This window comes from Zingiber officinale, chromosome 1B (genome assembly GCF_018446385.1).
Source record: "Zingiber officinale cultivar Zhangliang chromosome 1B, Zo_v1.1, whole genome shotgun sequence".
Taxonomy (NCBI): domain Eukaryota; kingdom Viridiplantae; phylum Streptophyta; class Magnoliopsida; order Zingiberales; family Zingiberaceae; genus Zingiber; species Zingiber officinale.
Window position 1 is genome coordinate 83,118,035 of NC_055986.1, and position 22,020 is coordinate 83,140,054.

The 22,020-nt window shown below is 37.8% G+C and overlaps 1 protein-coding gene across 1 annotated transcript; it reads right to left on the minus strand.

Moving 5' to 3' along the window:
• Nucleotides 1–5,908: 5,908 nt before the first annotated feature.
• Nucleotides 5,909–6,607, minus strand: LOC122039352. The gene has a single exon (XM_042599113.1). It carries the CDS (start codon nt 6,605–6,607, stop codon nt 5,909–5,911), a length of 699 nt encoding a protein of 232 aa, XP_042455047.1.
• Between the last annotated feature and the right edge of the window lie 15,413 nt (nt 6,608–22,020).

Consider the following 22,020-nt stretch of genomic DNA (forward strand, 5'->3'; position numbering starts at 1 on the left):
CGTTAGGATAAAGATGCAGTACATGCCCCATGACTATTGGCGATACGCCCGTTACTTCTTTGGGTGCGTTTGGTAAACTGAGGTTATCCTTGATAACCTTGGTTATCCATCCAAGGTTATCAACGAAAACCTTGTTTGGTTTAGGTAATCGATGATTCCCGAGTAAAGTTCCATGTCCAACACGTCAGCAAAAGGGGCATGTAACTCGGAATTGAAAAACCTCAGAAAACTGAGGTTTTTCTTGATTCCAGGGTTAATGAAATTTTTTTACACAAAATATCATCGAATAAGAGAAAAATGTGATAAAAAAGAAAAATGTAAAGAAAAATATAAAAAACTTAAAAAAAAAAAAAAAGTAAAAAAACATTAAAAATTTTAAAAATAGAAAAAACATAAAAAATTTAAAAATATAAAAAAAATGAGAAATTTTTTTTAAAAAAAACATTAAAAAATAGAAAAAAATAAAAAACTTTTAAAAAAATAAAAAACGTAAAAAATAATAAAAAACATAAAAAATTAAAAATATATATTAAAAATAGAAAAAATATATAAAGATTTAAAAACATTAAAAAAATAAAAAATAAACAGAACATTAAAAATTTAAAAATTTAAAAAAAATAAAAAGTAAAAAAAAATTAAAAAACTTAATAAAAATAAATAAATAAAAAAATAATAAAAACACATAAAATAAAGAAAATCATAAAAAAAGAAAAAATAAAAAAAAGTAGAGTTTAAATAATAATAATAATAATAATAATAATAATAATAATATGGTTGGTTTTTTAACTAAGTGTAATATAGTAAAATATTAAACTAGGTTATTTATTAAAACATTCAAACAAACAAGTTTTTGTTGCATTACCTAGGTTGAACTAAATAACATTTGGTTATGTTTTATTCCCCATAATCTTGATTATATGATTACCAAGTAATCACATAACCAAGGTTATACATAATAACTTGGACCAAACGCATGGGTGCCCATGCAAACACATCACTGTTGTGTGTTAGACATTCCACCAGCTCGACCTTAAGCTTTGGAGCCAGGTCGATCGCTATCTGAGTAATGGCTTCTAGACAACCAGGTTGAATCTAGATTTCTTTTTTTTTTCTTCATATACCAAGACAGACGACTTCTCTTAAATAGTATTAACTTCCATCCTCTATATTTTTTTGAGTCGCACTAGCCTCCGTCTTCACTATCTCCACATAACACTTGCGTACTACCAGTTGATCACCCTTGACTTCCCCCACTTGGTCATCCACAGGAAATTTTATTTTCTAACAGAAGGTTGAGACGACAACCCGAAATTCATTTAGGGTCGGTTAGTCCAAAATGACGTTGTAAGCAAAAGGTGCATCCACAACTATAAAGATTGATCGGCGCGTTCGCATCAGGAGTTCCTCCCCTAAAGATATGAACAACTTTATTTGGCCGAGCGGTCAAAATTCATTACCAGTGAACCCGTACAACGGAGTCACCATGGGCTAAAATTCGCTCGGGTCTATTTGTAGCTGCTTGAACGCTTGTTTGAAGATAATTTTAATAGACATGCCTATATCAATAAAAGTATGAGCAATATTATAATTAGTTATAACAACCTTTATTATAAAAACATCATCATTGGGGACCTCCACTCCCTCTAAATCTCTGGGCCTGAAGCTAATCTTGGGACCTTGTGCCTTCTCTTGGTTGCAGCCAACCTCATGGATTTCCAGCCTACGGGCATGCAACTTGCTCGCTCGGTTGGAATCCCCATTAGTTGGCCCTCCAACGATCATATCAATATTGCACCGAGAGGCATTGCTACGATTCTCCTCTTGCCGAGTCAAAGGTTGTTCTTGCTGAACTCGGGTGGATGCTTGAGCTTGCTCGGCCTGGGGCTGAAGTGCCCTCTACTATGGTTCAGTCACTCGATACTCAATCCTGAGTGGGCTATTTTTATCGCTGATACGGTTGGTGATTTAGAGCTAGAGAACGCCAATAGTATTTGGGGTTGTTATTTCGTTGATTTAGCAGAGTGTAATAGTCCTCAGTGTTGTCAGTGGATGTTTGATGGTATGTGCACCGCCTTCATGGAGCTTCTTAAGGAGCTTCCGCATGTTGCATGGCCTGAGGCCATGGTTTTTGATGACGAATTTGAGGACTCGCTCGAGGTCCTCTTGGTGGGGGAGCAGGTTGTGCTAGTCAATTGACCGCTGGGGCAGGAGCAGGTGTAGTGACTTCCTTCTTCCGAGCAGCCTGTGCTTCTTTGACGTCGATGAATTTAGTTGCCCGGTTGATCAACAGGCCAAAGTTCGTCAAAGTTCTCCTAGGCAGATCATGGAAAAAATCGTTATTGGTGAGTCCCTGAGAAAAAGTGTTCACTAAAATCTCCGTGGTGGTTGTGGGGGCATCCATAGACACCTGATTGAACCTCTTGATATATGCTCAGAGTGTCTTTTTAGGCTCTTGTTTGAGCGAAAAGAGGCTCCAAGGGGTTTTGTGGTAGCATCGGTTATTAGAGAAGTAGTGGAGAAATATTTTACAAAAGTTCTTGAAGCGGCGAATGGAGTTGTCTGGCAATCGTTTAAACCATCGCTGGGCTATCCTGCCAAATGTGGTGAGGAACATTGAACATTTCACACCATCCGTAAATTGTTAGAGAAGGGCGGCATTCTCAAATTTGAGGAGATGATCCTCCAGGTCAGTTGTCCCCAAATACCCTCCTTTGTTCAAACTTTGATAGTGCTTTGGCAATCAATCCTCTAGTACCCATTGGGAGAACGGAGTGGCGATTTTCTCAGGAGAACTACCACTAGCTATCGTTTTTTCTTTGCACTTGTCTCGGACAGGTACTTCTCCTGAAGATTCTTAGAGTACTCAGCTCAATTGCTCAAGTGGTGTGTGGAAGAGTGCTCGGGGGCATCGGATTGGTGAAAGAGGCATAGGAAGCAAATGAGCAAGACCCTTCCTCTGGAACTCCTCTTTCCCTTTGATGTGATGTTGTCGATGCCGTGGTATTTAGCGGTGGGCGTGTACCTCCGGTAGCTGCTTGTTGTTACTGTAATGCTTTTTGCACTCGAGCCTCAACAATCATCTCGAATTCCTCTGGTGTTAAAGCAACAGTTGTGAGTTTTCCATCATCTTCCATCTCGAAGCTTCAGATTCAGGCGAAGATTCCCACAGATGGGCCTTCCGACGATCAAATCAATACATTTTTCGACGAGTGAGTGAAGAAGAATAGTAGAGGATATGCGTGAGAGTAAGGTTTAGATTATGCTCCTTGCATCAGAGTTTGTTAGGTGATGGAAAAAAGTACAGTCTGGGTGTTTCATAATAATAGTTCAAGAAATTTTTTTTCTACCCGCAGATGTACCTCTTTTGTCGTTTATGCTTCATGCCATTATTGAGACGGTTAAGATAATATCCTGTCGTGATTAACTGGCTTATGAGAGACATAATAACCTTCGAAGAAGGCTTCAAAGGAATATTTCCTGACAAGTTTTGGTAAGTTATTATAATGCTGTCTGCTGCTTGTCTGCTGAATATATCTCAGTCGATCCATAAAGTCGGCCGCATTACTTGCCATTGTATCAATCTACTCTGTCATATGTTAAATACTACCAAGATCTGTTCAGATAGTAAATAATGCCCAAAGTATGCCAGCTGAGATCCATTCAAGGTGCCATATGATAAATCATGTATGTTAAAGCTTTATTTTAGGGAAAATATGACATCAAGTAACTTAAACTTGGTCGACCTTTGCCCAACCGACCATATATGTAGAGTTTCCTAAACATACTTGTCTTTAAGCCCGCCCAGTTTTTGCCTGGTCGGGCGTATGCCTAGAGCCTTATGTTTGACCGACCTTTATCCGATCGATCTGATATAAAGAGGCTTATGAGGCTAAGCATCTTTAATCTCGTCCAATCTTTGCCCGATCGGGCATATATAGAGAGTCTTATATTCGACCGACCTTTATTCGACTGATCTAGTATAAAGAGGTTTATAAGGTTAAGTGTCTTTAAAATTGACCGATCTTTGCCCGACCAGGCGTACGCCTAGAGCCTTATGTTCGACCGACCTTTATCCGACCGACCTAGTATAAAGAGGCTTATGAGGTTAAGTGTCTTTAATCCCGCCCGATCTTTGCCTGACCAGGCGTATACCTAGAGTCTTATGTTTGACTAACCTTTATCCGACAGACCTAGTATAAAAGGCTTATGAGGTTAAGTGTCTTTAAACCGCTTGGTCTTTGCCTGGCCGGACGTATGCCTAGAGCCTTATGTTCGACTGACTTTTATCCTAATGATCTATGTCTTTAATCTCGTCTGATCTTTGCTCGACCGAATTTATATATAGAGTTTTATGTTCGATCGACCCTTCGTCCGATCGTGTAAGTATAAAGATTTTTAGAAGGTATCTGAGCGTCCTACTTTAGGGTCATATAGACAAGATCCGAGAACTTTGAGGCTGGACATTCAACATAACCAAATGTAGAATATTCTTTTATCTTAATTTTAATCATCATATCATTTTAACTTTGACCTCCACGTTATCTTGTATATTGATTCATCAATAAATATAATGTTCCTTTGGAATACAATTACTCGAACATCTATCTTACAAACTTTTAAACCATAAGCATACAAGATGACGAGATAACTTTTTAGCAACCATCTTTCTGCTGTAAAATCGACGGCGGAAGTTCAAAGAAAGACCAGAAGAACGATGGAGGCGTTTTTCTTTCAAATGACAATCCTGTGAAAAATGGAGAATCTCAAACCGGCGACGGCAAGGCTACAGTGGTGATTTGACATAGAGAGAAGAATTTTTTTTTTCTCTCAAATGAGAACCAATTTCTTGTGAAAAATGACCGAGATCTCAAAATAAAAAAATTACTGGAATCTTGAAAGGGTGGCGGCGGTTCAAAATAGCGGAGAGAATTTCTATCCCTTTTTTATTGCGAAAATTGACCGTCCGAAATTCCAAACCAAAACAATCATCGTCCGAAAAAATGTCAACCATGGAAAAAGAGGTGACACGTGTCGATCCCTTGGTGGGTTCAGGCACTACCCTTACGGAGAAGATCGAACAAACCCCTTGGGGCCCTGATCAGGGTGGTGGATAAACCGAATAACTATCTATCTCAAAAGCTGATGAAGTTGAGGGATAAAATAAATTATGATAGGTGAATGGATAAACTAGCTTGTTTCTTCAGTCTCAACTAGATTGCTTTCTCAACTGAATTGCTTTAATTATCAACCCTACTTAGATCAACCTAACTAACCAATTTGTTTAGCTCAGCTTGACCAATATGCCTATCGCTTGTTCTTCCAGTCCAACCTGCACAGATTTATTCAAATTATCAAGTCTATCTAATCTAATTGACTCAGCCAATTTGCTGGAACTAATTGACTCACTCAACTTATTTAGACTTCTTGACCACTCTACAGAATCCATCCAATAAATTAAGATTGATCGTCACAAGTCTTGGAGCTTCATAATGAGCTCTAACTCATGAGGTGTGATAATATTTTAAAGTTGGAGTAGATATTATTTCTAAACGAATTAGAGTAGACGGATATATTTTGATGAAGACGTATGCATTTTTCAATTTTTTTCTAAATATTGTTCTGAATAAATAATAATAATAATAATTCATCTGATTTCCCATTCTTATGTGAATTAATATATCAAATCGAATTATCTTTTTTTTTATCCATGTTTTATTTAAAGAGGCTGTACTATCTATTTTTTTTAATTAAAAAAACTAATCATGAAAGCTAAACTACAAATCTAAATATCCATGATCTGTAATTTTACTTTTAAAATAACAATTTTGCAAATTAATCACGATCGCAAACCAACTAATAAATCATTAAACAAAAAAAGATATGTTAAATGGGTGCTGACTAAGCCCGTTCACATTGGGCAACGTCTCGGCCCTCCACCGACCGGTACGGAAGAAGCGGTGACTGCCGAGCAACGCCGCACTCCTCCGGCTCTCCGTTCCGATTCCTTTTCCTCCTTTCCCTCCGTAACTTCCTCCACCGCTGCCACCGCCACCGCCGACTCCAGGAGCACGATCTTCTCCCTACCAGCACTGTGGCTCCGCCCGGTGAACAGCTCGCGGAGTCGCCACCACATAGAGGATCCGGTTGATCCGCTCTTCTTTCCCCTGCGCGAGTGCGAGGGTGATGGCGCCGGAGCCCACACGCAGTAAGTCCCCTCCGGGATTCCATCCAGCTCGTCCACTCCTGCAGAGGAGGACAACGAAGAGGAGGCAGAGGATGCCCTGCTTGAATCCTCCTCTCGCTCCTCGATGAAGAGCCTCCGGAGGGTTCCACGCACCTTCGTAGTCTTTTCCTCCACCGCCGGCGCCTCGAGGAGCAGACCACTGCCGAAGACGGGATAGATGGTCCGAATCTGACCATTGGAAAACAGCTCGTTGGCCGTGATTTCCGGCCCAGCCTCCGGGTCTTTGGTCACGAACGCAAATTCGAATTCCTCCTCGTCGCCATCGTTGCCGCTTCTGCCGCAAGAATCGTCGGCCATGACGTAGGGCTCGCCGGAGGTGTGGGATGATGGCGTGCTGCTATTCTCTTCCCTTTCTCCATTCATTGTTCCTCTTCTTCTTGTGAGTCTTGTTTACGCTGCGCGTGAGTTGAAGTAGGTTGCTGTCGTTACTTATAGAAGCTTTTCTACTATGTGCAATTTGCAGCGGTGGCTTACAGATTGAGATGGGGTCGACAGTGACAGCCAAAGGATGGAAATTAGAGAAACCAATGGAAGGTGATATGGTGTATAACGGAGGTCCCGAAAATATTAAGAGTTTAATAGACAGATGAAGTGGTGGTAAAAATCAAGAAGAAGGGTAATTATGATGGGGAGGTGTCTATGATATTTTTCATGCCACATAATCAATCCATTTCCATGGTGGTATAAAAGATGAATATGTTCGTCTTCAGCGTTCCACCAATCCATCATAATCAATCCATTTCCAGCCCGTATAAGTACCGGTCAGATTCTCAGAACTTAATCTCTCACTATTCTTAAGTACAATTTTTAATTTATTCTCAGTCGACTTCTTAGTCGATCGGATCCCTATGGTTTAGTCTCTCACTTCTTCTAGGTACAGCTCCCAGTCAACTTCCGATCGACTTCTTAGCCGGTCAGGTACCCAAGATTGTTGCGCAAAGAAGGGGGCAATACCTCTCAACCTCTAATGTGGAAGAAGAGGAAGAGAGAAAGATACCACACGGAGCAATAAGATAAGGATGCACAAAAGGAGAGTAAACACGAGGAAGGAGAAGAAGAAGATAAAGAATAAGAGTTATCGTGATTCAGTGACATAATTACTCCATAAAATGGCCGAAACTTTATTAGAATTATCATTACACAAGAGAATCACATCTATTGATTCTTGTGATTGTTATTGTACAATAGGTTTACAATAATCCTTATTAGTGCATAAACCTCAGACTCAATAAAATCGTAAGAGAATTATTTATGAAAAATTACAATAGAATTTTGTTATGAAAAATCGTAATAAAATTCTATTATATAAATCACAACAGAATTTTATTACAAAAAATCTTAATAAAATTTTCTTCCATGACAGGCATCGCATTGACCTTCATCCAAATATGAGTCACTCGCCAATAATCTCCATCTTGGTAAATATTCACTCCTTTGAAGAATACGAGTATCTGAACAAAACTCCACCTAGATCTCGCTGGGTCTGGGTTTCCTTCCTCTAGTATTTAGATATATGGATCAAGTTCAAGCAAAGCTTGAACTTCTCTGTGGTCACTGGCTTTGTCAGCATGTCTGCAGCATTGTTTGCAGTGTGAATCTTCTCAAGTTGAATTTTCTCGGAAGCAATCAACTCTATGATCTTGTGAAACCTCACATCAATGTGCTTGGTTCTCGCATGATACACCTGATTTTTCGCCAAATAAATAGCACTCTGGCTATCACATAATAACTTAACTCCACCTTGCTAAACGCTCATTTCTCTGACCAACCATATAAGCCATAAAGCTTCATTCACTGCTTTAGCTGCTGCTATGTACTTCGACTTCGTAGTAGACAATGCAACAATAGATTGTATCATAGATTTTCAACAGATAGGTCCTCTTGTCATAGTGAACGCGTATCCTATAGTAAACCTCCTGTCATCTAAATCTCCAGCATAGTCTGTATCTACGTACCCAGCAACTGAAGGATCTTCCATTTATCTACTGAACATGATGTCATAATCACTTGTATTTCTTAAGTACATAAAAATCCACTTCACTACATTCCAATGTGGTTAACCAAGATTTGAGAGAAACTTGCTCACCATATTAACTGCTTGCACCAAATGGTCTCATGCAAATCATGGCATACATCAGACAATTAACTACATTGGCATACGGAACCTTTAACATCTCTTGGATCTCGTCATTTGTCTTTGGACACTGTGTACTGGATAACTTGAAGTGATGTGTCAGGGGTGTGCTCACTGATTTTGCATTCTTCATGTTGAACCTATTCAGTACATTCTCCACAGTTATGTTGAGATAACCATAATCTCCCTGTATCTTTATCCTTGTGAATCTCCATCCCAAGAATCTTCTTGGCTCTCCCAAATCTTTCATGTCAAATTCCTTGCTTAGTAGTCTCTTTAATTTGTCAACTTCTTTCATCTTCTTCGCAACAATGAGCATGTCATCTACGTATAGTAGTAAGAAAACCAGTGATTCATCTTCGAGGCTCTTCACATATATGTAGCAGTCATACTCATATCTCCTATATCCGTTTTGAATCATGTATAAATCAAAATGTTTGTACCATTGTTTACGAGATTGTTTCAATCCATAGAACAATTTCTTCAACTTGCAAACCAACTGCTCTTGTCCTAGCTGATTAAATCCCTCAGGTTGTGATATAAAAATATGCTCCTCTAAATTTCTATGAAGAAATATCGTCTTCACATCTATTTGCTCTAGCTGCAGATCATGATGTGCTACCAAAACCAATATCGCTCTAATTGACGTATGTCTTACCACTGGAGAGAAAATTTATTCATAATCAATTACCTTTCTCTATGAATACCCCTTTGCTATCAACCGAACCTTGAACTTCACTTCTTCTCCCTCTGACATTGCTTCTTTTTTTCTTAAATATCCACTTGCACCCTATAGCTTTCTCTCCTTCAGGAAGTTCCACTAGATCCCACGTTTGGTTCTTATGCAACGACTTCATCTCCTCTGCCATAACACCCATCCACTTATCCTTCTCAGAGCTGTGTATCACCTCCTAAAAAGATGTAAGGTCTTCGCTACTAGTGATAAGTGCATAAGATACCAAGTCTTTGAATCTAGTGTATCTAGTGGGTGGTTTTAAGACTCGTCTCGTTCTACCACTAGCTATAGTGCGATGTTCCATGTGCTGAGCTAGAATCATCGGAGTCATGAATCTCTAGCTCCACCTGCACAACATCTTTTTCATATTGCTCTGTGGTGTTTCCTTTCCTTCTCCCTGAGTATGTTGTAGCATAGTTTCTCGTCAAACACCATATCTCTGCTAATCACCACCTTGTTTGCCTTAGGATCCCAAAGCTTGAAGCCTTTAACTCATTTCTGATACCCAAAAAAATGCGCTGCATTGACTTCACATCTAGTTTTGATCTTTCCTCACTAGATATATGCATATAAGTTGGACATCCAAAAACTCGAAGATGAGAGTAATATACTTAATTTTCAGTCCATATTTCCTTTGATACATTGCCTTCTAGTGTTGCCCTTGGTGATCTGTTAACGAGATAACATGCCATGTTAACTACTTTCGCCCAGATATTCCTTACTAGTACTACATTCAGCCTGAGACATCTTGACTTCTTAATGATTGTCCTGTTCAACTTTTCTGCTATCTCATTCTGCTGAGCTGTCCCGCGAACTGAGAAATGCCTCATTATCCCATGATGCTCACAAAATTCCTAAAACTTTGAATCTGTGTACTCAGTCACATTGTCTGACCTAAGATATTTGATCTTTCTTCCGGTTTAGTTCTCCACTTCAGTTTTTTCATAATTTAAACTTTATAAAATTTTTTGACTTATGACGCATAAAATATACCCAGACTTTTCGTGAGTAATCATTAGTAAAACTCATAAAATACAAGTGCCCTTCATGTGATGCTACATTGGCTGGTCCCTAGAGATCCATATGTATGTAGTTCAGAATTCTCTCCATCTTGTTTGTTGTAGTCTTAAATTACACTTTGCTTTGTTTCCCAAGAACACAGAATTAGCAGAATTTAAGTTTGTACGTCTTGATACCGTTTAATAAATCTCTCTTGTGAAGTTTTAGCATCTCATGTTCACCCATATGCCCTAGCTGCATATGCCACAAGACAGTATTGTTTGATTCAGACTCCACCGAGGTGACTCCACCTACAACTATAGTCCCTATCAACTTATAGATGTTCCTTGCTACCTTTTATCCTTTTATTACTGTGAGAGCTCCCTTGCTGACCTTCATCACCCCGCTCACTGATTTGTAATTACAACTAATACCATCCAGTGTACCTGGTGAGATCAAATTCTTCTTTAGATCTAGTATGTGTCTGACATCACATAAAATTCTGATCACACCATCAATCATCTTGATTCTGATATTCCCTTTGCTGATAATTTTACATGACACATTATTTCCCATCAACATTGAACCAGAATCCACTACCCTATAAGCGTATAACCAATCCTTATTTGGAGTCATGTGATATGAACATACAGAGTCTAAAATCTATGCATCCGTCAGTTGCTCCGAACTCGACATAACTGATAGCATATCTCCATCACCGCTCTCTGAATTTTCTTCTTCAACTATGTTTGCAGACTTTGCCGAATTACCTTTGTTCTCTGCAACATGTTTTTTTTATCTCCGTACAATCTCTCTTGATATGACGTTTGCCTCCACACTTATAGCACGTGATCACCTTCTTCCTTCTCAACTTAGAACGAGACTTGTTGTTGTTACCAGATCCATGTCGAGATTTATTCCTACCACACTCTTGGTTGCTATTTACCATAAGTCTTCCCTAAGAAACTTCATTGTTTATTTTCTTCCTTTAGTGAAAACCTAGCAATGCACATGTGATCTTCTCCAATTTGGGAGTTTCCTTACCCCACATCAAAGTAGTAAACTAAATTCTCGTGCATAGGAGATGAAGGTAGAGAATTCAACAACATCAGCGCGTTATCTTCATCTTGGATCTTCACATCAATCCGCTTCAGATTTCTCACAATCTGGTTGAATACGTTGATGTGCTAGATTAGATCGGTTCCTTTTGTCATCTTCAGCCCGAATAATTTTTGCTTAAGATACAACATGTTTGTCAATGACTTTAACATATACCGGCTTTCCAGCTTTTGCCAAACTACCACCGGTGACTCCTCGTCCATGACATGGTACATCACATCATCCATAAGACAAAGTCTTATTATTGCCACTATCTTCTCCTGAAGTTCTTTCCAATATGATCTCTCTATGCTTTCCAGTTTCCTTTTTCCTAACGTCTTCATCATGCCTTGTTGTACCAACAAGTCATTGACTCTTCTCTGCCATAATCTGAAGTTTCGGTTCCGTCAAACTTCACCATATCAAACTTCACAAAAGGCGTTCCTGACATATTGAAGAAATCTGCCAAAACCTATAGCTCTTATACCAATTTTGTGCAATAAAGGGGGGTGACACCTCTCAACTTCTAACGCAGAAGAAGAGGAAAAGAGAAAGAGATCGCACGGAGCAACAAGACAAAGACGCACAAAAGGAGAGCAAACACGAGGAAGGAAAAAAAGAAGATAAATAATAAGAGTTACCGTGGTTTGACGACGTGCCTACTCCACAAAACAACCAAAACTTTATGAGAATTCTTTATACAAAAGAAAATAATATCCAATGATTCTTGTGATTGTTGTTGTACAATCGGTTTACAATGATCCCTATAAATAGTGCATAAATCTTAGACTCGGTAAAATCGTAACAGAATTCTGTTATGAAAAATCGTAACAAAATTCTATTATATAAATCGTAACAGAATTTTATTACGATAAATCTTAACAGATTTTTCTTTCATGACATCGATCGCATTAGCCTTCATTCAAATATGAGCCACTCGTCAACAGCTCAGTCCCTCACTTTTCCTGGGTACAACTCCCGGTCGCCTTCTTATCCGGTCAGACCCTCGGGTTCAGTCCCTCACTTCTCCTGAGTACATCTCCTAGTATACTCTCGGTCGGTTTCTTAGCCGATCAGATCCCTAGGGCTTAGTTTCTACTTCTCTTAGACATAGCTCTTAGTCTATCTTGGTCGGCCCAAGCACCGATCTGCCTATTGTCAAGAGACAACATCGTCAGGGAATTACAACTACTTGTCAAAAAATAACGACTATTCATCAGGGAATATTTCGATGCTCTACCACATGGATGAAGCAGACCTTCCTATATCCAATGAGAGTTCACCATACATCCTCTATTATCCGACATATCCTGATATCTGATATTCTCTGATATCTCATAATTACAGTCCTCTCTATTGGCCAGGTACGTGCACACTCATCTACTACAATACTTTGTTCATCTTCCTTCTACACTTCGTGCTTTGTGCTACTCCTGATTTAAACGTTGGAGTGCTTACACCAAGGACATCTTCTTTGATTCTCATCCTAATGCTTCCATATAATCTCTCTACTTGTGTGCATACTCATGGATACCATCGATTATCCACACTCATCCCATCCCCTACTCCGTCGGAAGATGAAAAGCCTCTATCGCTCCAGCATACCTTAGATTCAGATCTATTTTTTGTCAATGGTTTTATCCTGGTCACCGGTCCCTCTATCTATCTCAGCTTCCGTTCCGGACGGGATTAGACGGTACCGAAGACTGCACCACCGTGGAACGTAACGAACACGAGTAGTGCCCAAGGACGGTAACTGACTTTGGAGCTGTTAGCTCCGTTTCTTTCAAATTGCAGCCAAGCCAGCTACAAGGTTGCACAAACCTCATCCAACTCCACAGGCTCCATAATTATAATTCTTTTTTTTTTTTTTTTGAAAAGAGTAATAAAATAAACTAATTAAAATCTTAATATTGAACTTGATATTTTTTATTGTAAAAAATAAAATAATAAAAATATTTTAAAATAAAATTAATGTTATTTGAATATATTTTAATTAAATATTATTTTAAAGTGATAAATACTTATAATAATATAATAATATAATAATATTTTTTAATTTATAAATAAAAATTATGCCGAACAAGGCCCGCATGCCCTGTTTGCCGAGTAGTCTCGTGTTATATTAGGCACGATCCAATTCAAGGCTAGGTTGGATAGGGTATATGGGCTACAACGTTGATGTGAGAAGACCTAGGTCAACTTGACTTGGGAAGCTTAATCCAAGTCATGTCATATCAAATGGGGAAAACACAACCCTTCCTATACCACTAAATTTTTTAATTTGTTTATATCCAAGAATTAGGGCAGACTAAGATGATTATTTAATTTGTTTATATCCAAGAATTAGGGCAGACTAAGATGATTATGTTCCGTCGTAGAGATAAATTATAGGATGAATTTATATTTAACCATCTAAATAGTTAGAAGATAAAGATTTTTTTTAAAAATAAATATAGTATTCATCGGGAATTAATCCATTACTTTGTTATAATAAATCCCATAAAGATAAACCTAAGACTCAATTAGTCCTGAGCTAGGATAATCTTGCCTCTGATTCATTTATCAGGTAAACTTGAAATTGTGAGTGATTATTTATCTCACCATCAATGTCTCAAATTTTTTATTTCACTCAAAGGAAAAAATGCTTAATTTTTTATTCCATTAAAAGAAAATACAATGCGAAATTTGAACAGTGGGTAATTGAGAATCTTGTTGTTACATCGTGCCCAGGGTATTACACCTTTACCATAAAAAATAAACAAAAAGGAGAGGAAAGAGGGGAATGGAGAAAAAGAAAAGTAAAAAATATATATATAAAATTATAGAATTGTTATTATATTTATTAATTAATTTCAATATGTGTTTATTAACTTATCAGAATTTAAAGAAGCAAAGATCTATTTCTACATCTTATCTATTTATAATTTATTATTAATGAACATTCAGATCTTTATTTGGAGCAAGGGCAATGGTTCATCAATGTCAATTGGTATGACAAAAATAGAACCAACCAAGTGAGAATGACAATTGTGGTTCCAAAAAAGATACCACAATTATAGGTTAGGGCACCAACATAATTAGTGAGGTTATTAACAAAAAAAAAACAATGAATCTAACAATCTACTCAAAGTGGTGGCAAATTTTAACCCACAACAAAGATGGTGAGTCTAATGAAGGCAAAAAGAAGGTTGAAGGTGTCAACCAAGATTTGAGAGAGTGACCTAGGAGTCTTTTACATAGTGAGTATGACTCCAAGTGAGGAGTGGAGGGTGAATCAAATACAGTAATATTAGAATAGATCGACAACAAAATGTAGAGGAAAGGGGTAGAAATGTAATGTTGCTATTGAAAGGGAGGCTACAATCATACCTTGACCTTCCCTCCAATCAAGAATACAAAGGAAGTCGTCCTCACGGGTTGGATCAGCTGGTTAGGTGCCTGCAGTTTGCCAATGAAATCGTGGGGTCGAAGGTCGTCAGTTGCACACGGGGATAAAACCCTAGTATACTGCGTCAAAAATTTCTTCGACCCCCAGTCATCTATCCTGCCCAGTATTAACCATGATTTATTCCCTTTGGAATCTTGTGGGACTGGGGTCAGGGGGCTACTAAGATGACGATTTCACCTTCTGCCAAGAATACAAAGGAAGTGTAAAGAATCAGTGGTGGCTTTGATATTTGGAAAGTATCAAAGAAGAGCAAGATCCTTCATTGTTACATTTTATAAGCTAAGTCAAGAGGAGTCGTATGTACTTTTTCTTTTACAAAGATTGTGATAAAGAAAAAATATTTTTAACATCCATTTGATGGAGAGACCAATTACTTTTGAAAAATAGCAATGACTAAAAGAGTTCTAATGGAATGTTTATTGAAATTATCATGGAAAATTAGGAGCGCGTTAATTCATTGACATAGCAAAATTTGTCATTTAAAGTTTTGCACGTTTGTTTTTCCCTATGATGTTAGATTAAACAAATAAGAAAAATCAAAGACAAAACTTCTATTTCATATCTTGTGAGACATGTGTTGGCCTCATAGAATTGAATATGAATTTTAATATTGACAAAGATTTAAAGTTAAATATTATTGTGATCTAATGGCATGATCAAGTACGGAGGTAGCTCAACTAAGAAAGTTCTAATAGGTCAAATTGACTAGATACAAGGTAAGTGAAAGTGATAGTAGGTCAGTTGGACCGGATACTATGCAATGTAAGTCTTAGCAAATTAAAAACACTAGGTAATGAAAGTCTAGAAAGATCAATGGACGGGACGTCTAGCAAGTGGATTCAATGGATTAGCGAAAATCGAACATTGAGTCAGAAAAAGTCCTAGCAGGTCAAGTGATCAAATGTTGAGCAGAGGAAATCCAAATAGATTTGGAAGACCGGATGCTTGGTCAACGGTAAGTTGAGGTAAGCTCCTTGAGTGAAGTGACACTTATGAAAAGAAGAATGGGTAAGGACAAGTCTTTGTTATAAGGGCAACCTTAGGTGACGATCCGACTAAGGGGTTCACTCAAATTTTGAAGTCGATCAGACGATTAGTTAACTGTTAAAATTTAGTATACTTAATTACATATTACTACGCTAACCATATTTTGCAGGGATTGGTAGACCGATTGGGTCGATCGGTAGAATGAAAAGCTAGGTCTAGTCGACCATATGTTGAGATGTTAGTCGAGGTGTCCTGTGTGCTAACGTGGTATCCGAGGTGGACAAGATAAGTCTCGGATGGTTGGCATGGCACGAGATAAGGACGATTTGGATGACATGGCACACAAATAAGGTTTGACGAGCTGACATGGCACAAGACGTGGTTAAGGATAAAGACTATGGTCTAACATGGTAGAAGATCAACATCGAGAAGCTGACATGGTAGAATGACATTGGTCAAAAATCAGATCTGTAAACCTATCAACCAGATCTAGATATGGTTATCGAGGCTATCTATAGCCCGATAAGCTTGATTAGTAAACCGATCAGTGGCTATAAAAGAAAGCCTCGAGCAGACGCTTTGACACCAATTGCTCAAGTCCTCATGCTCTTGCCTTGCTCTAAAGCTCTAAAATGCCGATGCTATGCCACACTGTTGCTCTGACAACCGTGCTTAACTTCATATCCTTATTTTGTCAATATACTTGCTTTTAATTTATCATCTTCATGATTTAAATTCTAAAGAATGATAAACGTGTTATCATTCCTCATCCTTTGTAAAAGACAAGTCTCTTTCTCTTTTGAGAAAGAGATTACTAGTGGATTGCCCAATGAAAGCGATTAATGATCATAAGCCTTGAATTAGCATCTAAGACTGCGAACAAAGTAAAAACAAACATGTCTTCTATGCTTGAGTTTCTCTTTTTGTTTATTTTCGCTGCCTATCTTTGAAAAGTTAAAAACATGTTTTAAACGGGGAAAAATGACATGCACTATTCACCCTCTTCCCTCTCTAGTGCTTCTTCGATCCTATAATTGGTATCAGGGCGGGAGCACTCTGAATTAGTGTAACCACCATTTGAGCAAATTCTTTTTTGCTTAAGTTTTTTTATTTATTTTTTATATACCATACTACAAATCCAAAATCAAGTCTTGGTACATTTCATTGTTTTTTTCTTCATGCAAGAATTTCTCTAAATAGCCCATCAAGAAGGCTACAACAAAGTTCGATGATGAGCGAAATATGCAAGTACACGACTATCGTCAAATAATAAAATATCGATCATATAGGCACTATAAATCGAGTATCAGTTAGAATCGCAAAGCAAGTTATCTAGAACAATCGAAATTGCGAGAATTGTGAGAGAAAGAAAATGAATTAAGAAATGCAAGAGGAGTCTTAGGAGAAATTCATTCTTTGGGAACAATTCTAGGATTTTGATTTTGCCATGATGATCGTTGACATTCTAAATATAGTCCACTCTCTAACCTCAATGTTGACACACATGAAGGTGATTTATCCCTAGGTAACCATTATAGACTTTAAGAATTATATAGTGTGCTTACCCAAACACAATGCCTACTTTCATGATAGTCCAAACGCAATGCCTACTTTCAAATTAGTCTTACTAAAATGACCACTTTCTAAGGGAGGCTCCTGTATGTGTTATCTCCTACTTCGTGACGTTGAATCATGATAAACCCATTAAGCTTTGCGATACCTAATAGTGCTCTCGTGAGATTTTAAACTACTTTCATGAACAACCCCTTAAGTTTCAGTCTTTATAGGTAGGAGAGTTGGGTTGACCTTTCAGTCCTTCCCTACATCTCGTGGGATATGAAGATGCATGGTTAGTGTCATAATCATGTATTCACAATAAGGCCAGATTATGGATCAACCCATCATGTGATAAAGAATGATGAATAGATATATAAAAATAGCATCAATAATATATCACACTACTCCCTCATTCTAGAATTAAGAGTACTATTCCATGGAGATAGAGTTACAATCAAAAGTTAAGAAAGAAGATATTCTACAACTCAAAATAAAGGAGAACATAAGAATAGAATGCTTAGTTGTGTGTCAATCATCACCTTCAAATGAACTCTAGGTTCTACAATGAATGAATCTCTGGCGGCTCCTTGAAAATAGCTCATCTAGGGTTCCCTATCATAGAGAAATGCCTCCTGGCTGAAACATGAGCCTCTTGGGGCCTTTTATAGTCCTCCAAAAATGACTAAATCTATTTGAACCATTCAAACATATAGGAGCACCACCCACAAACCATGGCTGTGTTGCTCTATGTTGGTAGAAAAGTGGGTGGGGCACAGTTGTGCTGGGTAGCACGACTAGACCATGTACGACTATGGAATTTCTCTTATATTGGCTGCAAAAAGGCATGGTCATGCTAGGGGACACGACCTACCCTTGGAAGGTGCTAGAGAGCACATTGTAGCTCTATTTCACATCAAACTTTGCCTAGAAGAACATGTCTGTGTCATGGGACATGAATAGAGCATGTTCCTTGTTGTAAACTCTTGTTCCATGGCTTTTAACTCCAATTAAGCTATGATTTCTATTTTGTTAATCAAAAAATGCAAAGAGCAGTTCTCCGAACTAAAAGAGTGAAAATAATGCAAAAGAGATCAAAGTATGCAAAATATGTTCATATGATAAAACAAAATGAATGCAAAATAATACCAAAAACTACATACATCAAATATCCCCAAACTTAAATCTTTGCTTTCCCTCAAGTAAAAAACTGCAATCTAAATTTATATATGTGGGTGATGCATCATAATCCCTAACAAATCCGTCTAACCCTATCACATTGTTTCACTAATGAGCAAAGACAAACAAATTGTACCAAATGTGGCCAAGTTGAAAGTTCTTTGTGCTTGGTACAAAAGTGACTTGACAATTAAGTTTTAACTACTAATATTAGTTATGTTGTCATCTAATTGTCTTCCCAATGCCTCCCACGATAGACACTTACTTGCTACACATAAGGTTCATTCCCTAATGTACTATGCACTGTCTACACACAATCTCAAAGGAGTGTCGGTATCGAGAGAAACTGATAGGTATTTCTCTAGTAACCTAACTTGGTCTCAAAAAGGTATCATATTGTTTCCATCCACAACAACTATTTTTATCTCTTTTTTTCTTCTATCAGACACTTTTTTCTCTTTGTTTATGGGATTTTAATTTTTCCCAATGAGTACTACAATCCGAGTGTTCTCTATCAACCAAAATACAATGAGGGTCATCTAGGAAACAAAGATACTAGTTCAACTCAATGAATCATAACTATATATATAGGTCAATATCAAAACTCTATCGACTAAACAATGCTAAAGTCCTGCTACCACCAATAGAGGAAAATAGATCACAAGTATACTATAAAAAAAAAAAACTATCATGCTAGAGTCATGCCATAAGAACGATTAAACAAATGCATGATGACACGATGATATGAAGAAAAAAAACTAAATGAATGATGAATTAAGCAAAAACCAAAAACTAATCAAAATAAGAAAAACCTAACCCCCCCACCCCCCCCCCCCCCCCAATGAAATAAAAATCTATTATGGGAAGGAGGAAAAGGAGAGAAACAAGGAAGTTTATCCATGTAAGCATTTCAATTGTATATGTTGTCAAGCTGCTGGTGGACACTCTCCATCTCATGGTAGTGATCCTCCACTCTCTACCAATCCTCCTCCAAGTGGCGCTGATGTATCACCTCAAAATGGAAATAATCACTAGTCTGGGCATAGAAATCATCCACCCTATGAAAATGTTGCTTTATGTTATGGTACCACTCATCCAAGATGTGTCTCTGCTCTTCTATATGGTTGCCATCAAATAATAAAAATATTGATTCTATAGAGACTGTTAATTAAGCACTGTTAACTTTCATACAGTGAATTATCTAGACAATTGAAAGGTGGCTTATAGTCATGAATGCAAAAGAAAGTGAGAGAAAAAAAGGGAAAGAGAGAGAGAGAGAGTAGAGAGAAGGAGAGAGTGAGCATAAGTGAGTTAAGACGAAGTTGGATTTGGGGGTGAATCTAGGATTTTAGTTTCATTATAATACTAGTTAATGTCCCTATGTATTATTCATCTACCTAACTTCATGCTTACATTCTTATAGGGCATCTAACTAAAGTCTGGCATAACCCCGTGAAGGTTGCACCAGAGAGTTAACACCAATTTTCAACGCCATTAAGTAAAAAAGTAACTCTAAAAAGTCAGATTAAAGGGATACCCTCTATCATAGGGCTCTCGGTCATATAATCACTATAGTTATCCGATTTACTTCCTAAAGGTAGATTAATGTATTAAGTAAAAAAGGTAACCCAGAAAGTCTGGTTAAAGGGATACCCTCTATCTCTTTAAGATTAGTGGTTAAAACTAGCTAGAAAGTCTAGTTAAAGGGCCTTTGTTATAGGCCCCCCCGGTCATACAATCACTAAATTACACAGGTCACTTATTAACATTGATTTGAGGTAAACCCATTGAACTCTAATTAATTTCCCTTATAGAGAATTAATTTCCATTTCGAGGAAATGACATAGAAAGTAGAGATATCCTCTGTCACAAGGCTCCCGATCATACAATCTAAATCACCTCCTCTACACGGTGACCAAAACTCTACATCTAAATGTATTGATCTCACACATATTTTATCAAACACATACAAGACACAACTCATAAGAACAAGTCCATAAATATATCATTGAACAAGAAAATGAGCAATTACATAGTTCATACGCCAACAATACATCATAATTACTTCCTATATTCTAGATATGGAGATCTACTTCATTGCTAGAAATACAATCAAGAGATAAAAAGTAAAGCATCCTCCAATCCAAAACACGAGATAGAGATGATAGGAATGCTTATCTATGTGTCACCGATCTTCTTGGATGAAATTATAGCTCTAGAGGTGGACAGATCATGCGGATCGGTGAGAATAGAAGCCCTAGGGTTCCCCCAAGGAGGAGATCCCTTCCCCAAGGAAAGGGGAAGAAACCTCAATCCAAAGATGAGTGAAAAGGAGAGAAAATCCCCTTTTATAGTAGGGGTATGCCCCCCTCATTTTCTTCGCCACATGGTCGTGCTAAGGGGCATGACCGTAGTGTGTGGTTCCATAAAGATGAGGGGCACAACCATGTGAAACAACATGGATTGCTCCGGGTTCTTCTTTGGCAAGGAGACACAACCATGCCTTTTTTGATGGCCGGGCTATGTGGCCTGCTGATAGTTGGTGACATGACTATTTTAGGAGGCACGACCTACCCATGTTCATCTCTCGTGGGGGGCATGAGCTACCCGTGGGTGGCTTAGGTGTAGGCACACGGTCATGCCAAGGGGTAAGGCCAGGTTGCTAGATCTTCACAAGTTACTTCAATGTGTGTCTTTGCTCAATTCTCGTTCTAATTTATGTCCTGTCAATAAAAACAAGTAAAGAGAAAATCTCCAAACAAACATAATGAAAGTATGACATAACAATAAAATAGGGCGTGATAAATATAAATTATACTCATGAAATGCAAATAGATATGCGTCAAACAATGCCTAAAAATATATATAACCTACGCACATCATCCTCCCAAAAGCATCTATACTCATCTGCTCATCTTGTATGGCATTGAAGGATGTGTGAAAATCCGAGAAGTCAAATCCAAAGTGCCCAGTAAAAGAATCACCAAAAGTAAAAGAATGTCTAGTAGGGTTGGGTCTAATAGATAGGGGTTTAGGAAGCTCTAAGAGGTCATGATTGGTGCAACCAAACATTGTTCATTAGCCAATTGGCTCAATTTTGGATATCGGGGCATTGGGATTGGGTAGTTGAAGGGGTAGATAGTCTCTCAGAACTAGAGAATAACTCTCACCCACCCTAACAATCATCTTCATCATCAAACAAGCTTCCAAATCAATCCTCGAGCTACCTTTAGTAACCTCAAGTCCACTTAGATCACATCCTAAGGTCATAAAAATGCGTATGATCAATCCACCAAATGTAATATTCCCCACCAAGGCTTTTCTAATTTTGATGAGGAGATGGATAAAATGGGATACTATATCAACATTTACATTGTTAATCATGGACCAAAGAATTAAGAACTTACTCTGTCACACCACACCATCGCTATCTATTAGCGCAGGTAGGCCGACAAAAGGAGGTGAATTACTTGTAAAAATTAAAACTAAACCTTTCTCGATCTTTTAACTCAGATTAGTAGCACAATTATAAAAATAAAATTGAACAACTAAAAGTAAAAGAGGCGGAAGAATTACTTAGTTACAACCTAGGTGGTTGTTAATCCAAGGTAAAAGAAAACACTAAAAAGTCTCTTTCG